We start from the raw sequence: 22,364 nt of genomic DNA, 5'->3' as shown, positions 1-22,364 counted from the left end.
CCCAAAGATAGTAGGGATTTGAGGCGTTACCAGGGGCTTGACCTGCTCTACAGGTTATGAACAAACTGTCTGTTTAATTTCTCCATTATCTTTTCTCTGTTTCTGTCATGCCATATTCCCCTTTGCCTATGATTTTGGTTTCCTTCCTAGATTTACATCAGGGAGAGGTTTCCCTTGTTATGTGTGATAGAGATCTAGTCTCTAAGAGATTTCTGCGATTCTCATTAAAATATAATAAACTGCCTTCTCAAAATGCCTATGGGTTTGTTCCCAATTGTAAGTTATTATGTCTACATCCTTGCAGATTTACAAATTTAGTATACTTTTGGCTTTGTAAATGTCCATGTAAGAGAGACTGATCAATTTTAAGGAATCACTAATACAATTACCAATTAAATTCCAGAGGATTGAAACTACATAGAAATGCTGTTCTCTGGAAGGCCCTGGCAAGTAGCCATGGGCTTCTTTAGGGGAAATGTACACGACTCTTAGATACCACATTAACTTTATAATGATTCTTTAAAAATTTAAATACAACAAGGTATAAAATGGGAAGGGAAGTCTCCTATAGTTTTGTTATTCAAGGAATTATGACTCTAGGCCTACTACAATTCACAGATGCTTCTCTTTTTTTTTCCCCTTCAATAGAAGTTTTTGGAAGTGTTTTAGGACCATTTAATTTTGTCTTTCTGTGACACCCCAGAAGTTAATGTGGCTTAATCTTTTCCTTTATAGAATGAGGTCTTTTTTTCTAACTTTTTACATGGTGTCCTCAAAGAAGATCATGCCCTGGTGTCTAGAGCTGTATCCATGAAGGTGGAAAATTTCACAGAAACAAGTGACATAAATGAGCTCTTTGACTTATTTACATACAACAAGGTAAAAGCAGTTAGATATTTTCCTCTGTTCTTGCAGAAAGTTATATAAAATAGATTCTAAGGTTTGTAAATTAATGTGAAACTTAAAACTTTTGATATGAATATCCTTAATTTTATTGAATAAATGGGTTTCAGAAAATGTAGTCAAATTAGTTCTAACTTAGAAAATATTAACAGGGACCATTTTATCTTGGAAAGGTTGAAAACCACCATAAATAGATGTATTATAAAGACAGATCATTCTGTCTGATAGAAATATATTATTACATATAAATACCTGAATCAAAAAAAATTAGTGTACCTTCAATTTTTTATATGTAGTACACCAGCTCACTGTTTACTTCTTCATTAGTGACAGACCACTGTTTTATCAGTATATTTAGGGATAATTCAAGCCTTCAGTTAAAGTACAAAATGGGATCAGGAACACAGCCCAGAATATCGCTTTTTAAAATGCAATGTGTCAGTATGTAGATATTGAATTTTGTGCAAATAATGAACAGCTTCTTACATCCTAGGGAGCATCTATGGCCCGAATGCTTTCCAGTTTCCTGAATGAGCATTTATTTATCAGTGCACTTAAGGTGAGTTTGCAGACCAGTTGCTACCTGGATGACAGCAAACACATATAGCTAAGGCATGCTATTTTTCAACCTTAACTTCCCTATTTTTACAGTCATATTTGAAGATGTTTTCTTACTCAAATGCTGAGCAAGATGATCTATGGAGGCATTTTCAAATGGTAATCATCCTACTTTTGGATACTTTCTTACTGGGTTGTTTTGTCTGTTATAGTACAAGATTGGGAGGCCAGGGGTCAATGGCAGCTTCACAGAAAAGCAATTCTGCCTTGATTGTGAAACTCCCTTAGGTCAGGAATTGGAATTGTGTCTTTAGTTATTCTCTGTATTCTCATGCCCAAAACAGAGCCTGGGCACAAACTAGATTCATAAATATGTACTCTGTAAATGAATGAATAAATGAAGTATGTAACCACTCATATATAGTCATTTCTCTGTATTCAACCAACCCCAGATGCAAAATATTAGAAAAACATTGGACTTGTACTGAACATGTACAGAACTTTATTTCTTGTTATTGTTCCCTAAATCATACAGTATAACAGTCACTGTATTTATATAGTTTTTACATCCCAATAGGTAGTATAGAAATAATTTACAGTATACAGGAAGGTGTGCATAAGTTGCATGCAAACACTACTCTGTTTTATTTAAGGGACAGGAGAATCCGTGAATTTGGATATCTCTGGGAGTCTAGGAACAAATCCTCCTCATGCCAAAGGATAACTGTAAAGAAATAAACAGAGTTCTGGATTTGGCCCAGATCACTGGGGATTACAATGTAGATGATGACTAGCATAGCTACTGCATTTCTTTTAGGAGATTGCTACTTCAAAAGATTTTGCTGATAACTGTATCTGCATTTGTGATGATCTTTTAAAACCAGGCCATAGATAACCAGAGTGAGATCCTTTTGCCAGCAACAGTAAAAACCATAATGGACAGTTGGACACACCAGGGTGGTTTTCCAGTCATCACTTTGAATGTGTCTACTGGTTTCATGAAACAGGAACCATTTTATCTTGGAAAGGCTGAAAATCAGACTCTTCAAGCCCACAAGTAGGTAACTTTGCTTCCCTTTGTCTTCACCTGCCTTGGGCTGAGCTCTGATGGAATGGAAACCAGCCAGTGGGGAGGAAGCATAACCCTTGATGGGCACATGGCCTACTGCAAAGGAACTCTACATAGGATGCCACTGTGTACCAGGGTGAGACAGAGCCCCAGAGTCCCCAGCAAGGCTGGAGATCTGCAGTTAGGGGCCCAAAGCATGTCCCTCTCCTGGGATTTAGAGCCATGCTAGTGATCAAGGCTTTGGGGTGTTATATGTTGCTCATAGTCTTTTAGATAGAGGTAATGAATGCTTGAGATTCTGAGTGAAAGACAATAAGATAGTGCCACAGGAATTATGGCCTTTAGATGCAGTTAGACCTGCGTGGAACACTGATCTCACCAAAATTCAAATCTTAGGTTCATCTTATTTAGATGTTCTGACTGGCACAGTGGTACACACCTATAATCCTAGCAACTCAAGAAGCTGAGGCAGGAGGATTGCAAGTTCAGGACCAGTCTTAGCAACTTAGAGAGATCTTATCTCAAAATAAAATTTAAAAAGGCTGGGGATATAGCTTTGTGACAGAGCACCCTGTAAAAACAAAATAAAAACCATAAAACTTAGTTTCAGTTCCCTTATCTATAAAATAAATGTATTGACACATCTTAGGGGAGTGTTGTAAAAAAATGAAATGTCAAGTAGTTGTACAGAGCTCATCACTTCCTCCTTCCCCTCTTTTACATTTCTTAATTTGTTAATTTTCAACTGTTTTTGATAGTTTTGGTTTTCACATTTTATTACAGTAGGTACCAGCACAAATGAATAATCAATTTTCAAATACCATCACCAAAATTTTCAGGTTGTTCTACTCCTTCGTTAAAACCCCAGGGGAAAGAAAACAGGAAAACTGAAGGCTGTTTCTCACTGTAATATTCTGTGCCTTTGAAAGAGAGGGAAGTCTTAACTCTGCAAAAAAAAAAAAAAAAAAAAAAAACACATACCTACGCTTGCAATTCTGAGAAACCAGGCATGTGAAAATTTGAGCAAGACTGGAAATGCTGCCCAATGTCCAAGTCATGTGTCTTTTCAAATGACTAATGAGCTCCCTGTGGTCAGCAGGTTCATCTGGGTCACACCCACCAATGTGGAAAAAAATGTAGGAATCCAACAAATATAAATGTCCTGGATGATTTCTGTTGAGCATATTTCAGATGGGGAGAGAGATAGAGACTAAGAAGTATTTTTAAACATTTATTAAGCATTTTCTTAAACTATCCTTCACCTCTGGGCATGGACTGATTTGGGTCTGTGTACAGCCTTTGAATGCCCTTGAGAGAGGCCATGTGGTCATAATTTCACATAAATTGGCCTTGAAGGGAGCAGATATAAAACAGTCTTAGGAGCTACCTACACTTAAGAATAAATCTGTAAGACACAATAAGAGAGGGGAGTGAGCAAATAGCCAGAGCAAAACTGGCTATTTGTAAAAACATTAGCAAATAATCCTATGAGCAAAAAGTCCAGAGGGAATGAGCGAAGAATTCCAGTTCTCTCCACTATTTTATCCTGTCTTTAATATTGGCTCAGAGTGTGCATTCTTATGTGTTAAAATCAACTAATTTTTTGCTTTTCTTCCCCAAAGTGACACATGGATTGTCCCTATTCTTTGGATAAAAAATGGAGCTCCACAATCTTTAGTCTGGCTAGACAAAAGCAGCAGTAAGTAGCAAATTTTAAAAAACAGCTTCATATATACACATATATAAAGGCAGTGAATAAGATGTTCAAATGTCTAGCTTTTGAGACCTCATTTAGAACTAAAATGTATCCTTCTTGTAGAACATAGAACTTTAAAGAAAAGTTTTAATTAAAAGCCATTACATGTAAAAAATATGATTATATGGTAAGACCAATATATAATTAGGATTTTAAAATTTTTGTTAGGTTTATTGTTAGAACTGAGAATGTATTATATAAAAATGTATTGAAAAAAAATTTGTAAATGTACCATTTCAAACTATTCCTATATTTTTTTTGTAGAAGTATTCCCTGAAATGCAAGTTTCAGATTCTGACCAAGACTGGGTGATTTTAAATTTGAATATGACTGGCTATTATAGAGTTAATTATGATAAATTAGGTTGGAAAAAATTAAGCCAACAGCTTATGAAGGACCCTAAGGTAAGGTTCTGTTGGGTAGTTTGAATTAAGTACTGTTCATGGTGTCCTCTCTCATCTTTTAGAAGGTGAGCTTTCTTATGGGAAGAGATTCCATCCCTATTCCCACCCTCACCTCCAGCCATACTGAAGAGGTTGTTTTTCTTATTCTTAGAAAAAAGGTGGTTTTGGTTGAATGCATTATGTTTTTGAATATTTCTCTTGCTTTTCCAAAATAATTTTACCTCCAGGTGAAAATCAGAATACATTTTTCTACTAATTATTTTGCAAACTATGGCAAGTGACTTAAACGTTCTGCTTCCATTTCTTCACTTTAAAATGGAAATATCACTATGTCTTATTTATCGTGAGGATTAAAGATGATGTAGGTTTAAAGATACTTAAAATTTCTAAGCCTATATAGTTACTTAATATATGTTAGAAAATATTAACTTTATTCCTGAAAACATATTCATGTGCTTCCTCAGAGGACAGAATTTAATTCATAAAACAGCAATAATGATCCAATATCACTTTACATTGTGAAATCACTACAAGTCATTATGAAATCCATAAACACTAAGGTTGAACAGCTCAAATTAAATAGATTTTAATTGGTTGAATTAAACCGAATTCCCACTAGTAGCAATGGATGGTGGCTTAGGGATCTATGCCTCTGGCTCTGCTGTGATGTGCTGTGAACCGTGGGCAGGTCACTTAGATCCCATTTATAAAACTGCAATGTTGAATTAAAATATGTCTTAAATGATTGCTTTTCAAAAATGCTGTGAGGACACAATAAGCCTGTCTCCCTGAGGAAGCCATATGGCATGATGACCCATAGGTTCTGGGTCAGGGAGACTCAGGTTCATATTTTTTTGTTCATCATTTACCATAAGTGTGAACTTGGACCTCTTCTTTGACCAGCACCTCAATTTCTTTATTTGTATAGTGGGTATAATATTCCAACCTTAAAGTGCTGCTGTGGAGATTAAATAAATGATACCTGTATTATGTTTAACAAAGATCAAACCACAGGTCAGGTTTTCAGAACATTTCAGTAATTTTTAAAATATATATATTGGGGATTCAACCCAGAGTTAGTCTATCATTGAGCTACATTCCCCAGTCATTTTTAAAGAATATTTTTACCTTGAGACAGGATCTCACTAAGTTGCTGAGGGTCTTGCTAAGTTGCTGAGGCTGGCCTCTAACTTGAGATCCTTCTGCCTCAGCTTCCCGAATCTCTGGGATTACAAGCATGTGCCTGCACACCCTGCAGTACTTTTTTTTTTAAAATAAGATTTTAAATAAACTAACAAAAGCCACTTAAATAATATCTTCTTTAAAAATCTTTATCAAAGTGGCTAAATTCTTATTAGTTTCTAAGGGCACTTTACAACACAAAATACTAGGTTATGTAATTTTAGCAATAATTTCTTGAAACCGTAATAGATTTACTTATAGAAAAATGAAGGTAAATTCTTTCTACAAAATAATTGGTAAGCAAATAAAACCTACTTTGTAGTATTAGTATTCATCTAGAAAATGTAAGTATTAATGCTGCTAGAAAAGTGATGAGACTATTACTGAGGGAAGAATTTAACTTGGCTTGCTCTGATGCTCAGAGGAATGTTGTGAAGATAAATTTTCTAGGACCAAATATACCAAAGAGTTGGGAGATGTTTAAGGAATGATGTAGGAGGCTTTGGGCACCTGGAGGGTATTGAAGCTGAGTTCAGAGTCCTGTGACCTGGCAATGCCAAGGAATTTAGACAAAAGCTAACCAGTTAGTGTCAAAGGTACCAACCTTTTCATGTATATAAGGGACTCTGTTGGTGCTATGTGACACATCAGTAAAATCTTAAAAAGACAGAATACCTTGGTATTACCAAAGTGTGGCATGAAATAATATTTATTTAAGTCCTCCCATGCCAAAAACTCACCTGAACATAATTTGGACTCTGTATTACAATTTATTGCATGCTTTCTGTTTTTAGAGAGGCCTTTAAAATTTGACTACCTTTTTATTATTTTTTAATGTAGTATGTTTAGGGAGTACTTTGGCAAAATTCTCTGCCATATTTAAACATATGATTGATGTCCAGAGGGATCATTTATCAAAAATAGATGTATAATGAATAAATGATGGGGATTGTCCTTAGCAATTACTTTGTGGATGAAATAATTCATGTGAAAGTACTTTGGAGGCAGCAATGATATTTAAAATGTTATTTTTTAAAAAAATATTTTATTAAAAGTGTTCTCATCTTTCCCTTCACCTATTTGGGTCATATTCTGCAGGCCATTCCTGTTATTCACAGACTGCAGTTGATTGATGATGCTTTTTCCTTGTCTAAGTGAGTATGTTTACTTCTCTCATAGTTGTTTTAGAGTATACCTAAAATTCATAAAAAATAATAGCCTCATTGCTAAGAATTTATTCTTTAGTACACACATGCCTTAACTGATTAGAATTAGTTTCAACTTCTGTGGTCATATTGGAATTTTACAGCATAAAGAGTTGCTGAAAATAAATAGACTATCATTTGATATTTCAAAGTCATTTCTTTACCCAAAGGTGATGATCATAGGTATAATTTTAATGAGATATGGCTTATATATTAATGCATTGCAGAATTATTGATTTTAAATATATTTATTCAGAGTAATTAAGATGCACTGCTAAGTATTTAACCAGGTAAATTAATATATGTTACAGATTTAAAATTTCCATGCAGTAAAATTAAGGGCTATAATGTAGTAAGTTATCTAGCATGCTCTGTGTCTTTGTCCTGTCATATTTCTTGAGGATGTCATGTCTTTGCTGCTTTTTCCCTCTGTGACTTGCAGCTAATTTTCTTATGCAAAACCTTTCTGAAAACCTTCTTTGAGGGCACCCTGACTTTGATACTGTTGATTACATCCTCCTATAAACTTTTCAGCTTCCTGAGACTCCACTTGCAAACCCGGTTCTCCTTCTGTATTTGACTTTGCTTTTTCCTATTGCTGTGAGCACCCTGAAGCCAAATCACGATTATGTCATCTTCTTCCTTTTCCTTTGGATAGTTCATTCATTCTTATGATTTCAGTGACCATTTTATATATGTACAGTACCCAGATGGTATATGATGATTAATAAATGCTCTAAATTGACACATCAACTTTGCTTTCCTCCTATCTTATGTTTATCCTTTAGTCATTTAAACACTGAACTTTATTTCTATCTCCAAAATGCTCTTGCTATCAATTTCTACGCCTGTGTCAAGAATACCACTATTCTCATTACTCAAACTAGAAACCTGACAGATATTCTCCTTTTGGCTCTGCAGCTCTCATGTTTCACAGGTCTGTATGTATTATTTATTCATTCTTGTTGTGTCCTTTGGATTATTACCTTACAATTTAAGTTGCTTCATGCTAAGTCAAATTTTTGGCATCTTTTGCCTGGCCTATTGCATTAGGACCTATTTCATTAGGCCTTTAGTTCTTTTGAATTTTTAGTTCTTTTGAATTTTTCATTCTGTCTTTGTCAGCACTGCAGCAATGAAATTTTTAGGCATCAATTCCATCATGTTACCCCAGTTACTTAAATATTAACAGTGCTTTCCCACCAAACCTAAGCTCTTCATTCTGACATTCAAGGGTCTTCGAGGGTTTGAACCACCTCATCTATTAGTTTCCACCTCTCACCACACATAGAGGAAATTCCCTCCCTCTGTTAGGTTGGTCTGCCCATCACACTAATTCCCATGTTACTTTTGTCCTGGGCTGTCTTCTTCCTTCTCGCTGTCCATTTTAATTCTACCCATCTTTCAGTAGTTTTCTCAAGTTCTTCCAAAAAGCCATGAGGCCTTCTCTGACTGTCCCCTCTTTTCCATGTTTCCCCCTTTCCATGTGAATGCTTCTTTCTTTGCCACTTTATGGTATTCATCACCTGTCCAGGGACCTAATTATTTTTGCAAGTTTCTGCTCCTCACCAATGCTCCTAACAGTGGGCAAGTGTAAGGTCTTATGGATTATGTGCCCACTGGCAGCTGACAGAGCATTAGATAATGACTTTATATATGTTGAATAGAAAATACACTCTCATAAAAACACATAATAGATATCTAATATTCTCTTGCCCAATAATTTAGCCAGCCAATATTTGGCCTGGATTTTCTACAGCTTCCAGTTTGGATGCATGAATGTACTAAATTGAAATGGAAAGTCTGGCAACACTTCTTGTGTTTCATTTTACTAGTAACATGGGACCTTAAGTAACCTTCTTGCCTTTTGACTTATTCACACACCTTATTGAAGTCAGGCATTGAAGCATGGAACAAATATGGAAACAGTACAAATCATTTAGCAGGTGAAGGTTTTTTGAGAGTGTGTGTATGTGTTTTTTTTTTAAACCAAACAGAAGCAATTATATTGAGATTGAAACAGCACTTGATTTAACCAAGTACCTTGCTGAAGAAGATGAAATCATAGTATGGTATGAAGTCTTGGTAAACTTGATAACCAGGGATCTTGTTTCTGATGTGAACGACTATGATACATACCCATTATTAAAGGTAATTTCATGCTTTGTTATGTAGTTTTATTTTCTGGTGCTAGGGATCAAGTCCAGGGCTTTGCACATGCTAGGCAAGCACTCTACTTAGCCACATCCTAGCCCATGTTATGTAGTTTTAAAATAAATTTTCTCTTCCTTTTTCCATATTCTAGCCAGCATCTGAAAGACCGCTCTTTCCCAAAGTAACTGTCAATTCATTTCATGTAGCTATAGTCTTTTTAGCAATAGCTGATTATTCTTAGCTGGTCTAGGAGACAAGTATGAGAGAAATTTGCAAGGATACTTCATTCTTGGTAAGGTGACAGTGTATTTTAAGAAACCAGAACTGAAGGAAATAATACATCTTCTTTCATATAGAAAAGGCAAACACAAGGTCTTTTTGACAGCCCTGTTTTTATAATTGCAATACTTTTATCTACTGGATCAACACTTAAAATCAGAGGAATATATTCCAGAAAGAATAAAAGTTTTGTAGTTGTTTTTAATATTAGGAAGAAAAAGTGGGAAATTAAGTTAATGAATGAAGAAATGATATGCCACCATCAATGACAGAATATAAAGAGGAGAATTTTCACTGCTACATCCTAAATAACAGTCACTTATGGGATGGCACCTGTATAATCAAAGCAAGAGCCAGGGAGCCACCCTTTTGATATTTAGGGGCCACAGTGAATCAGAAAGTGTGTTCATTGCTGGGTCATTCTGTGGGTGGCATTACAAATATCTCAGGTCCTAGGTGTTGATTTTTTTTAGTATCAAAAGTACTGGTGGGAACTTAGTGGAGCATAGGGGTGGTAGCCAGTGGCAGAAGGCACTGTTTTGGGGACTGAGTTGGCTTATTGATAACATCTAATGCTTGGTTATGGGTAAAGAAGTAAAAAATTAATACTTATCTTCAGAGAATTTCAATGATTAACATTTAGTTTGTCCTTAGGAATATGTTAGTAATTGTCTAACTTTCATAATCTTGAATTTATGAGCTGGAAGCTCAGAGAACTTTATTTCAACTCGGGGCTTTAGCTTGTCCAGGGCATAAATCAGTTCTCATTACTTTGAAGATATGATATAGTTCCTAGGCAAAACCAAATAAGCATATTTAATTTATACACACACACACACACACACACACACACACACACACACACACACACATATATATATATACATATATTAAGGCTATGATATATATATATATAATATTTTTATTACATATAAAGATACCTTTATTGTATATAAGGATATGATATCCTTAAGATAGACCTGTGGCAAATGTATCACATCCATTTACATATTATAAAACTTTAAAAACTCTATTATATATAAAGACATGATATATATACACACACATGTATATATATACACTTGGCATGGAAATGTTCAGGTAGAAAGGTTGTTTTACATTTTTATATATTTTCTCCATATGGAAATGTTTTGGTTGATATTAAATGTTTGTTATAGCTAATATTTACTGAGTTCTGACCATGTGCCAGGTAGTATGCTCATAGATATTATATTACTCAACCCTCACAATAAAGCTACATACAACATTAGCATTATTATAAACCACTTTTATGTAAGAGGGAACTGAACCCAAAAAGTTAAAAAGAAAACAATTATACATTTAATAATAAATAAGGATAATTTCTGAAGAAATATGTAACTTCTCTATTAATATCTTTTTAAACAAAAAGAAATACAATAAAAATGTAGTATTCTGAGTCAGAACTAACTGTATATTTTTCTTTGTGGCTTATAGAAGTATTTATTAAAAAGGCTTAACTCAATATGGAATATTTATTCAACAATAATTCGTGAAAATGTAGCAGCTTTGCAAGATGACTATTTGGCTCTGTAAGTATCTTTTTAAGCAGTGATAATTGAATATAATTATTCATATTAATATATGGTTTTCCAGATTCATAAAATAACATCTTAATAACTATTATTCATTGGGAGAGCTTGTACATTATTTGATTGGTGGGCTATATGTGTCTTTATAGGGAAAATAGCTTGAAATAATAACTTTAAAAAAATTTTTTTTCTTTTTTTATGACACAGTTTTCATTCTTACAATAGCCCTGTGACAAACGTTTTATATCCAATTACATATTATAAAACCTATCCAGGAAAGTTAAGAAACTTTTTCAGAGACATTCAGCTATTGGGTGACATTCCTAGGTAAAACTAAATAAACAACTATTTCTTATCAGTGATATGAAGATTGCAACCTCATTCTTTTCATTCCATTTTTTTAAAAAGCCAAGAACAAAGAATATCCACTGAGGTTTTGAACAGATTAAAGCATCAGACTTTGAACACTTAGCTATTGTTTTTTTTGTGATAAAATTAATTTTTTTAGTTATTTATGACAGTAGAGTCAATTTTAACATATGTATACAAACATGGAATATGTCTTATTCTAATGAGGATACCTTGGGTCTTAATTTGTCTGCAAAGTATATGTGTGCACACACAGGAGTATATAACTCTATATTCTCAAAGTTAGGCTACTGGTTGAAACCAGAGAAGAGTCATACCAAGCAAACTACCCTATGCCAGCAAGTCTGAGAACATAGGAAGGCCACAGGGGGAAAAGTCCCGTCTGTATTATCGTTATCAGGAATTCTATCATGTAATGAGGTCAGTTGACAGCGATACATAGTGGTCACTAGTATATGAGCATGTTTGAGTATTGCAAATGATTTTTCCGAAGGGGAGTAAGCACATCATGATGGTCTGGGAAGGAGGCAAAAGGCAACCTGGGGCTGTGGTTCCTTCACACACCCCATGACCCAAGGCTTGTGTGTGTGGACAGGCCTTTCTGGATTTAGGGAGGGAATTCCTAGCCACCAGAGTACAGGCATTATAGCTACAACTTCTAGTCAGCATCAGGCTCAACTCAATTAAAGACCAAAAAAGAAATACAAAATATACAACATTGATTATTCCCTCAATTTTTACCCTCTGAGGGGCTAGAAATCTTAGCTCTAGGGTATGTTACGGGAAGGACACAAAACTGAATACATGAGAAGGTGGAAGAAGGTGAGAACTGCCTAAGATAGAATGGGCAGGCAAATTGTGTGAACAAACAGAACGGCCAAATGTGCTCCATCAGGCAGCACATATGTTAACCAGACGTATTCTTGGCTCTCCTAAATTAGACTGAAGTGGCTTACTTTTTGTAGCATCCTGGGCCGGTTCTTTTCTTCAAGCAACCTTGGGGAGTGACTGCATTTCCTCAGAATTCCATCTTTTTGCAGCCAGCTTGGGGTTGGGATGGGTAGGGAGAGGGAGTAAGTTACGTAAACTAATGCCCAGAACTCTCTCTCAGAGGATCTCCACCCTTGGACATTCCACTCTTGCTTATCAGAAGGTCAGGCTAGGCTGGGTTGAAACTATAGGGTGGAGCAACAGCATTTGGCTTTTGCATTTTCTGGAAATTTACAGCCAGTTTGTTTTTATTTTTACCCAGACTCCAAACTTGGAGAGGGTAGGAAGACACACTGCAAGGGATTGCTTACCTGGATTTATTATTTTTTTCACTCTATTATTTTGGAAATTATTTTGCTTTGAATCACAATGTGAATCCCTGCTCACCTATAAAAATAAACCAAACCAACATCTCTGTTCTTTTCCTGTATATGCACACAATAGCCAAGAGGAGTAAGGGAAGAAACAGATACTTAAGCAAGGAAGCAAACTGCAGAAGGAGCAAAATAAACTATTTTCTTTCTTTTTCTTGCAGAGAGATCCTTATTTTTAAGTGTATTAGATCAGATACTATAAAGACTTTTTTTTTAATCCATAAGGCAATTATTGTCAAAGGGAGGAAAAGTAAATTGACAACAGATGTGGAGTGTGTGTACACCCATGTGTGTTTGAAGGACATGAAAGATGGCAGTAATTTATTTCTAACTTTCAAAAAATACTAGTCTTAGGAGCTTTTTTGGTGCCTGAGAGCCTCTCAGCAAAAGTTTCTCTGAATCTTAAATCCATTTGTCATCCACAAAAGCTATTTTTTAAAAACAGACCTGATGTTATTGAAAGGAAGCTTTAAAGTGCTCATCCTTTCATGAAGCACTCACTCTTGGAAGCCAAAAAAATGAAGGTGATAATGTGAAATGAAATGCTTTTCTTTGACTTTTTCCTTCAAGAATATCACTGGAAAAAGTTTTTGGAGCTGCATGTTGGTTGGGTCTTGAAGACTGTCTCCAGCTGTCAAGAGAACTCTTCAGAAAATGGATGAATCATCCAGAGAACGAGTATGAGTGTAATTTCCCTTGTTTGTGTCATATTTTAGAACCAATGTCTCTATCTTTTGGATGTTCTCACAGTGGCAGTGATCATTTTGTTTTCACTTGGTTAATATCTCTGTCTAATTTCTTTTCAAATATCCTTTTAAAAAACAATTGTCTATATAGAATGAAATAGTGATTATTAGGGGTAGAGATTTGGAGGAAATGAGATGTAGATCCAAGTATACAAAGGTGCACATCCATAGAATGAACATGTATAGAAATATAATGTAAACCACGACTAATGAGTGATATTGTATTGATTTTGGTATTTTTGCTAAAAGAGTAAATTGTAGGTTCTTGCCACAAAAAAACTTGTCTTTGCATAACAATAGAAGATTCAAATTCTTAGGTAAATTGTCACTCACAACCTCTCATTGCTGGTGCATTCTTTCCATAAACATTTAACATAGAATTCTCTCCGCTGCTTGTTTTGAGTCTTATTGGGTTGTTCTTTGTGACTGTTTATTCACATTAGGTCTATGAACTTATCAGAGCATCCTCCCCCCCAACCCCCGCCATCCTCTAAATGTGAAGTCTCACTGAAAGCTGAGACTACATTTTTGTCTTCATTACCTCTACCACAGGAGAAATATGACAATGAGTTAGAAGACCAAATTGATTTTATCCACCTACATCATACTATTCATTTACTTCTCTCTGAAAACTCACTTTTAAAGCTAATTAGATGATCTTTTCTTATGGCATGAATGCAAATGACAGTTCCTGCATTACTTTCCTATATCTCTACTTTTGATTTTTGTCTGGGGTTTCAAATATTTTTTTTCAAATATTATTTTCTACTTCTAAATATGTGACAACCTGAATAACTTAACTACTATGAGAAATATCATTGCATGTTATACCTTACAGAATACCTTATCCAATTAAAAATGTGATTTTATGTTATGGCGTTGCCTTGGGAAGTGATAAAGAATGGGACTTTTTGTTAAATGTCTACATTAATACAACAAAGGAGGAGGAAAGAATCCAACTTGCTTATGCAATGAGCTGCAGTAAAGACCCATGGATACTTAACAGGTGACTGTGGTCAACTTATTTTGGAAGTTCCTGGTGGAGGGATTCAATTTATATACCAAAAGGAGGAAAACAGAAATGTGCTAAAGATTTAAAAAGAAACATGTTTATGAACTGCTAACTTAAAACCATGGGATTTTAATTCAATTTATTTGACTCTGTATTGAATTTTTAAATTTTTTTTTTTTGCAAATGCACTCTTGAAGATATATGGAGTATGCCATCACTACATTTCCATTCACTTTTAATGAAACAAATGTAATGGAAGCTGTGGCAGCATCTGAAGTTGGCCGGTATATAGCAAAGGATTTCTTAATCAACAATTGGCAAGCTGTGATTGAAAGGTAAGAAGGAAGCTGAGATCTCTCTTCTATTTAGGTCACTGACCTGTGCCAGCTTTTGACTGGCATTGACACAGGAGTCTTTTGCACTGCCTTTGCAATGGTTTAGAGAAGCAATAATCTTTCCTGCATTTTGTCTCACCACAAATGGGAAGCCATTACTTACCTTCAATTTTGAATTTCTGTATGAAAATGGATTTGCACAGGATATTTATCTACCTTGGTTTCCCTATCACACCCATGAAGAAGTTTGTCTTAAAGAGATGCAGATTTGAGCAGATCATGTTTTGGTATGTGCATACATGACCCATTCATTTATTTCGTGACTATTTCATCACCCTATCTTTAAGAAATAATGCTCAGCTGGGTGCAATGGAACATACCTGAAATCCCAGCGGCTCGGGAGGCTGAAGCAAGAGGATAGTGAGTTCAAAGCCATAGCCTCAGCAACGTAGTGAGGCCCTAAACAACTTAGTGAGACGCTGTCTCTAAATGAAATGTTAAAAAGGGCTTGGGATGTGGCCCGGTGGGTAAGTAGCCTTGGGTTCAATCCCCAGTACCAAAAAGAAAAGAAAGAATGTTCATTACTATGTTGACCTGGATGTTGCTAATGTCTTTAATTTGTTGTCAGATTTCTTTTACATAGCTGAATTCTGTATTCTTGAGCTCTTTAAATTTCTTACTTAAGATTCAATTTGCTTGCTTCCTAGCATCTCTGTTGTGTAAAACATATATAAACATGTAAGACTCAAGACAGTACACCCTCCACAACTGGTTTTTCTAAAACATTACTTAACCATTCATTCTGAAAAACCCAGAATTAATCTGTCCTTCCTGCTATTTAGATTAAGCAGCTACAAAGCAGCCAAAAGTTAAGATAGAAGCACATGAAAAGTTGTAAGATACCTTTTCTAAATAAGTTTATCTCTTTAAAACAAAATATTTAGAATATAAATATTTAAGAATATGAGTATGATTCTTTTATGCAGCAAAATAATAGAATGTTTTCCTTTTGTAAACATTCATTGAACACCTTTACAACACCAAAAAGGTGGTTTTGATTCAGAAATTTTAAATGTTCAGATGAGAATTTATCTATACTGTACCACTTCTCTGGTTCATAATGGAACAATATTCAAAAGGACAATATTCTTATTATATGGGTATAATATGTATAATATGTATATATTATACCCATATAATAAGAATATTGTCCTTTTCTCCTATTTTAGGTTATCTGTTATTGTTGGTTATTTGCTTTAGATGGTCATTTAGAGGTGAATTTTGCCTTCAAGTTCTGCTTGGGTCATTAAAGACTATCCCCTCCTTCCTTAGCCTTAACTCCCAGGAGGAATTTGAAAGTCGAGTTTGAATTCAGAATTATATGCAAGGGTACCCTGATTGCATGAAGTTTCAGAGATTTGAGCCTCATGGGTTGTTTGTTAGTCTCTGTTCTCTCTCCTTGGAGCTTTTGACAAAACCCTCTGTCCCCATGTCCACCTTGGTCTAATGAGCCTGGCTTTTCTGGTCTATGAAGCCACCTATCCTTTTGTTGTGTTGGTCTGCCACAGTCTGGCTGGGCACAATCAGGAGCCACTTGTCAAAAGAAATGAACTTTATTTTTAGAACCACACACACCAAACAAAACTGCTCCTCAGGAAAAACCTTTAGAGCCCAACTGCCACCACTGGCTTCCCACAAGCCTCTCAACCTCCCCCCACTCCTCCTGCTCTTGAGGCTGATTGGCTGGGTCACATGGGCGGAGCCAAAAATGTCCCCCAATGAGCAGCTCCGTGGTCTGAAAGGGCAGGGAAACAGCCCAATGAGCATCACCGCAGAGGAGCCAATCAGCTAGAAGTTGCTGGGGCCGCTATGAGCTGGCAGTCTGAAAGTTTGCTGGGGCCCCTTCAGCTGTGGCTCTCAACATCTCCCCCTCTCTGTTTAAACAACAAGCATGTGGCTTAGAAACCGTGCCTGCCTTAGGTTGTCCAATAGTACATATGGTCCTTATCCGTTATTGGATGATCTGACCTCAAGGCGTCAACCTTCTGTCTTAGGGTGGTACCATTGTAATTGGATCTTACCCATCACTGACTACTGGTCCAGTATACAGCCACACCTGTGGATAGGTCTTTGTACCGGTGGGGGGATGGGGGTGAGGTTATTTGCCTCATATCTGTTGGCCCCCAAATTTTAGCTGAACAATCATGACAAGCAGAAGGGAGGAAGATACACCAAGCCAATTGATGGCTCCTTTTGGAAAAATTGTACCACTGATGACATCATCAGCAAAAATACCCCAACACTACCACAAGTCGCTGCACCCACAGATAGTTCACAATGCATACAGGTGAGTTCACAATGCATACAAGTGATACATAGTTCAGGCAAGTTCTGCAAGCAGTTCAGTGATGGCTATTGCAGACGCTGTAGATTGGTTTTATCTTTGTCTTCACCGGCATTGGGATGAAGATAGGAATTCTGGCAATAATGGCTAAAGAAAAAATTATGTAACATTTCAGAAGGCACTAAAAGAAAACAATTTGCTGAACAATTTACATTATCTTGAAGAGAATTATTAAATATAATGAAAAGGAAAGGTGAAAGTAAACAAACAGATCTGTTAACCTCCTTTTTTGTTCATATATTAAAACAATCCTCAACAGTTGTTTACTCAATTTAAATTAAACCATTTAAATCACGTGAATAAAAAAATATTTGGATCCATTTTTTCATGAGCGCTTATCATATATGATATATGGTCATACGTACATTCAAACATATAACACAAAACACAAGTGTGCACACATAATATAATACATACAACACATAACATAATAGTAAAGGCCTTATAACCTTTTACACGTGAAATCTCCATTGCAATGTTTAAAAACTCTATAGTCAAAAAATAGAACTGATCAGCAAAACATTAACCTAGGTCTGTATGAGCTTAAAAAACAAAATAGAACTTCATGATGTGGGAAAGGGCAATAATAAAATAGATATTGAAAAAAGCATCCTGGTTCTGTCGCAGATGTAAGGGTAGCCAAACTGGAGTTCTGGATATCAGCTGTTATGGATTTGAGCCAAATCATCTTCTTTTTGGTCTGTAGAAATCACTTTAGTTAATCTTTCTGGAATCCAAATCGGATGCTGTTCTTCCTGTGGTGTTGAGAGCCACAGCCAAAGGGGCCCCAGCAAACTTCCAGCTGCCAGCAAGCTTCAGACTGCCCCAGCAACATCTAGCTGATTGGCTCCTCTGCGGTGATGTTCATTGGGCTGTTTCCCTGCCCTTCAGACTGCCAGCTGATGATTGGCTCACAGCTGCCCCAGCAACATCTAGCTGATTGGCTCCTCCACGGAGCTGCTCATTGGGTGACTTCTTTGGCTCTGCCCACGCAACCCAGCCAATCGGCCTCAAGAGGAGGAGGATTGTGGGAGGTTGAAAAGGCTGGTGTGGGGGAGAGAGGCTTGTGGAAGCCGGTGGTGGCAGTTGGGCTCTGAGGGTTTTTCCCTGGAGCTGTTTTGTTTGGCGTTTGTAGTTCTAAAAATAAAGTTAGTTTCTTTTTGACAAGTGGCTCCTGATTTGTGCCAAGCCAGACTTCGGCACTGTGGAAACACATAAACAGACCCCCGACTCCAGACAACTACTGGGTCAGGACCTTTCCATTGTCCTGTTAGAATATCCTTCCAAAGTACCTTGGGCTTATGTACATTTTTTGGACACATATGCCTTTCTGCAGCACTAAGCCCGGATGAATCCAAATTTAAAAAGTTTAGAGTAAAAAGGGTTATTTTAAGTTTATCTTTGGGGAATATATACCCCTTCCCAATTCCTTCTTTTTGCTTTAATAAGTACATTTTGATAGTTTGATGAGCTCTTTCAACTGTGCCTTGTCTCTGTGGATTGTATGGGATTCCTGTTATATGAATAATGCCAAATGTTGAGCAAAATTGTTTAAAAGAGATAGAAGTATAACCAGGGGTATTATTTGTTTTTTAACTGTTTTTGAACGCTCACAGTGGCAAAATTTTGTAAGCAACAAGCTATAACATCTTTAGTTTTTTCTCTGGCATGAAGGGAGCCCATCAAAAATCCAGAAGAAGTATCAACTGTAACATGCAAATATTTTAATTTTCCAAATTCTGGCAAGTGTGTGACGTCCATCTGCCAAATATGGTTAGGTATCAATCCTCTAGGATTGACTCCAAGATTAACTTGTGGTAAAAAGGTCACACAATTTTGACATTGTTTTATTATTTGTCTAGCTTGTTCCTTAGTTATTTTAAAATGCTTTTGTAAAGTATTAGCATTGACATGGAACTTTTTATGAAAATTTGTAGCTTCTTCTAGTGTAGAGAAAATATGTATGTCATGTGTAGTTTTATCTGCTAAATCATTGCCCAAACTAAGGGCTCCAGGCAATCCTGTATGTGCCCTGATATGTCCTATAAAGAACGGATCTTTTCTGTCCCAGATTAGACTTTGTATAGTGGAAAGCAAAGAGAAAACAGCAGAGGAAGGGGATATCCTACCAGCATCTTCAAAGGATACTATAGCTATACTATACTTAACTGTATACTGACTATCGGAAAATAAATTAAATACAGAATCTTTAAACATCACAAAAGCTTGTAATACTGCATTAAGCTCTACCTTTTGAGCCGATTGTTTGGGTACTAAAAATGTAAAAGTTTGATCAGGTGTAACTATTGCTGCTGCACCATTATTTGACGCATCAGTGAATATATTTGGAGCATTCATGATAGGTGTTTTTCTTGTCATTTTTGGAAAAATTACAGGATTCCATGACCAAAAAGACAATAAAGGATTAGATGGTAAGTGGTTATCAAATGAAACATTAGATTTGCACATGATTATTGCCCAAGTATTTAACTCATTAGCTAACTCATCAATTTGATTCATAGTATATGAAGTAAAATTTTATTGGTAGAAATTGCAAACACTCCCTTTGCTGCTTTTATTCCTTTGAGTATTAATTGTCCTACAGCCTCAGGATACCTAGTAAGAATAGTGTTAGGAGAATAAGATAAATGTATCCATAATAATGGATCTTCTTGCCAAAATACTCCTGTAGGAATATTTTTTGTTGGTAGTACAATAAATAATAAAGGCAAACTTATATCAATTCTATCCAAATGCATATTTTCCATATATGTTTCAAAGATTTTTAATGCCTTTCTTGCTTCAGGTGTTAACATTCGGGGTGAATTTGGATCTGATGGACCTTTTAGGATATCAAATAAAGGTCCCAACTCTCCTGTTGGTATACCTAGATAAGGCCTTATCCAATTTATGTCTCCTAATAACTTTTGAAAGTCATTAAATGATTTGAGTTGATCTACTCGTTTTGAATTTTTGGTAGACGGACCATGGTTGAGGATAATAGAACTCCTAAATAATTAATTGGAAAATTTAATTGTACTTTATCTATTGCTATCTCTAGATTACAATTTTTTAATAAGTTTGTAAGTGTGGCATAAAATTCTAGCAATGTGTTTTTAGCTTTGTGTGCTAATAATACATCATCCATATAGTGAAATATTTGTAGTTCAGGATTTTGATTTCTAAGTGGCTGGATTACTTTGTTAACATAAATTTGACACATAGTTGGGCTGTTAGCCATCCCTTGAGGGAATACTTTCCATTCATATCTCTGATCAGGACCTTCATGATTCAGTGCAGGGATAGTAAATGCAAAACTTGGACTATCCTCAGGATGAATTGGAATTGAAAAAAAAACCAATCTTTAATATCTATAACTAAAACATACCAAGTTTTTGGCAAAGCAGACAATTGAGGAATCCCTGATTGAGCAGGTCCCATATTAACCATCTCATTATTAATGGCTCTTAAATCTTGCAATAATCTCCATTACCAGATTTCTTTTTGATGACAAAAATGGGAGTATTATGGGGAGATACAGAAGGTTGTATATGTCCTTCTGCTAATTGTTGTTTGACCAGATCATGGGCTGCTTGTAACTTTGCTTTAGTCAGGGGCCACTGAGGAACCCATACTGGTCTTTCTGATTTCCAAGTAATTTTTATTCAGTGGCCCTTTCTGAAAATCCAACCCATGTCTGTCTGTTCCTTGATGTATTTGTATTGGTGCTGCTATACCTTTTTCTTGTTTTTCTAATCTTTTTCCTTTCCTAAAACCTTGTCTATTCATAATAGTGGGTGCATTTTGGTTGATGTTATTTGTTAATGTCAAACCTAATTGATCTAGGACATCTTGTCCCCATAAATTTACGGGAAGATGATCCAATACATATTGCTGTATAGTTCCTTCACATCCTTCAGGATCCTTCCAATCTAATACCATTGCAGTTCTATGGGGATTAGTCGCCACTCCTAGACTTCGAAGTGTTTGAGTGGCTTGTTGTAATGGCCAAATATGTTTTGGCCATTCTTGACGAGAGATGATGCTAAGATCTGCACCTGTATCCAGTAGCCCATTAAATTCATGTCCTTGAATATTTAGTTTTAGCATGGGGTGAGAATCTAAATTTAAAGAAAGCATAGCCCAATCTACACTTGTGGAGCCTAATCCCTTGATACCTCTTTCTACAGTAGGACTGGAAAATTTATCATGTAGGCTGGGTATTATTATTAACTGTGCTATTCTATCTCCTGGTGAAATTACTGATATAACCTTTGGAGAACTGGCTATAATTTTTATTTCACCTTCATAATCGAGATCAATTACCCCAAGACTTATCATAAGTCCTTTTAGAGTAGAAGAGCTGCGTCCCAATAATAAGCCTACTGTTCCTTTGGGAAGAGGTCCTTTTATCCCTGTGGGAATGATTTGAACTCCCATCTCTGGAGTTAGTACTGCTCTGGTGGAGGCGCAGATGTCCAACCCTGCACTCCCTCTGGTTTGTCTGATGAGGGATCAGATGGACAATGTGTCCTGGGCACTACCCTGATGGGGTTGCTGGGTTCCTCCAGTGCTCCGTATATTTGTGGTTTTGGGCCCCGGAGCATTAGGCCCCCCTGTCCGTTTTTTGGCAATTGAGCCCAATGCTTTTCTCCATGATATTGTGGATAAACACCTGGTCCTTGTTCATTTTTTGATAATGGAGTACCCTCTATGGTGGTTTGAGAATGGCATTCATTAGCCCAATGTCTCCCTCTATGGCATCGTGGGCAAATACCCGGTATTCTATTCGTTTGATACCTAGTTTTGTTAAACCCTTCTCCTATGGGGCAATTCCTTTTCAAATGTCCTGTTTGTTCACAATTATAGCATGTTCTTGGCCTGGCATCTAAAGCCTGTTTTACTGTAGCTGCCACAATTTGCCCTTGTTCATTAATCTCTTTGGCATCTAAAGCCTGTTTTACTGCAGCTGCCATGACTTGCTCTTATTCATTAATGTCTCTACATAATTTAATATATGTGTTTAAATCTTCATGTTTCCATGGTCTAATGA

The 22,364-nt window shown here is 36.1% G+C and overlaps 2 protein-coding genes across 2 annotated transcripts in view; both read left to right on the top strand.

Moving 5' to 3' along the window:
* The window catches only part of Lvrn (laeverin), an 83,811-nt gene that overhangs the window by 46,247 nt on the left and 15,200 nt on the right, over positions 1 to 22,364 (top strand). Inside the window, exons 7-18 of the mRNA XM_005339495.5 lie at positions 736 to 879; positions 1,397 to 1,462; positions 1,555 to 1,620; positions 2,346 to 2,518; positions 4,153 to 4,229; positions 4,551 to 4,690; positions 6,971 to 7,026; positions 9,075 to 9,228; positions 10,987 to 11,081; positions 13,385 to 13,492; positions 14,399 to 14,566; positions 14,770 to 14,907. Coding sequence (XP_005339552.1) covers positions 736 to 879; positions 1,397 to 1,462; positions 1,555 to 1,620; positions 2,346 to 2,518; positions 4,153 to 4,229; positions 4,551 to 4,690; positions 6,971 to 7,026; positions 9,075 to 9,228; positions 10,987 to 11,081; positions 13,385 to 13,492; positions 14,399 to 14,566; positions 14,770 to 14,907 — 1,385 coding nt within the window. The remainder of the gene's footprint in view (positions 1 to 735; positions 880 to 1,396; positions 1,463 to 1,554; positions 1,621 to 2,345; positions 2,519 to 4,152; positions 4,230 to 4,550; positions 4,691 to 6,970; positions 7,027 to 9,074; positions 9,229 to 10,986; positions 11,082 to 13,384; positions 13,493 to 14,398; positions 14,567 to 14,769; positions 14,908 to 22,364) is intronic.
* Positions 14,844 to 22,364, top strand: part of Arl14epl (ARF like GTPase 14 effector protein like) — a 64,134-nt gene continuing 56,613 nt past the window's right edge. The window contains exon 1 of the mRNA XM_078048698.1: positions 14,844 to 14,907. The gene's annotated coding sequence lies outside the window, so the exon portion shown is untranslated. The remainder of the gene's footprint in view (positions 14,908 to 22,364) is intronic.

The sequence above is a fragment of the Ictidomys tridecemlineatus genome, chromosome 1, assembly GCF_052094955.1.
Source record: "Ictidomys tridecemlineatus isolate mIctTri1 chromosome 1, mIctTri1.hap1, whole genome shotgun sequence".
NCBI classification, from domain to species: domain Eukaryota; kingdom Metazoa; phylum Chordata; class Mammalia; order Rodentia; family Sciuridae; genus Ictidomys; species Ictidomys tridecemlineatus.
The sequence above is the reverse complement of the archived record's forward strand: the minus strand, read 5'-3'. Positions and strand labels throughout refer to the sequence as shown.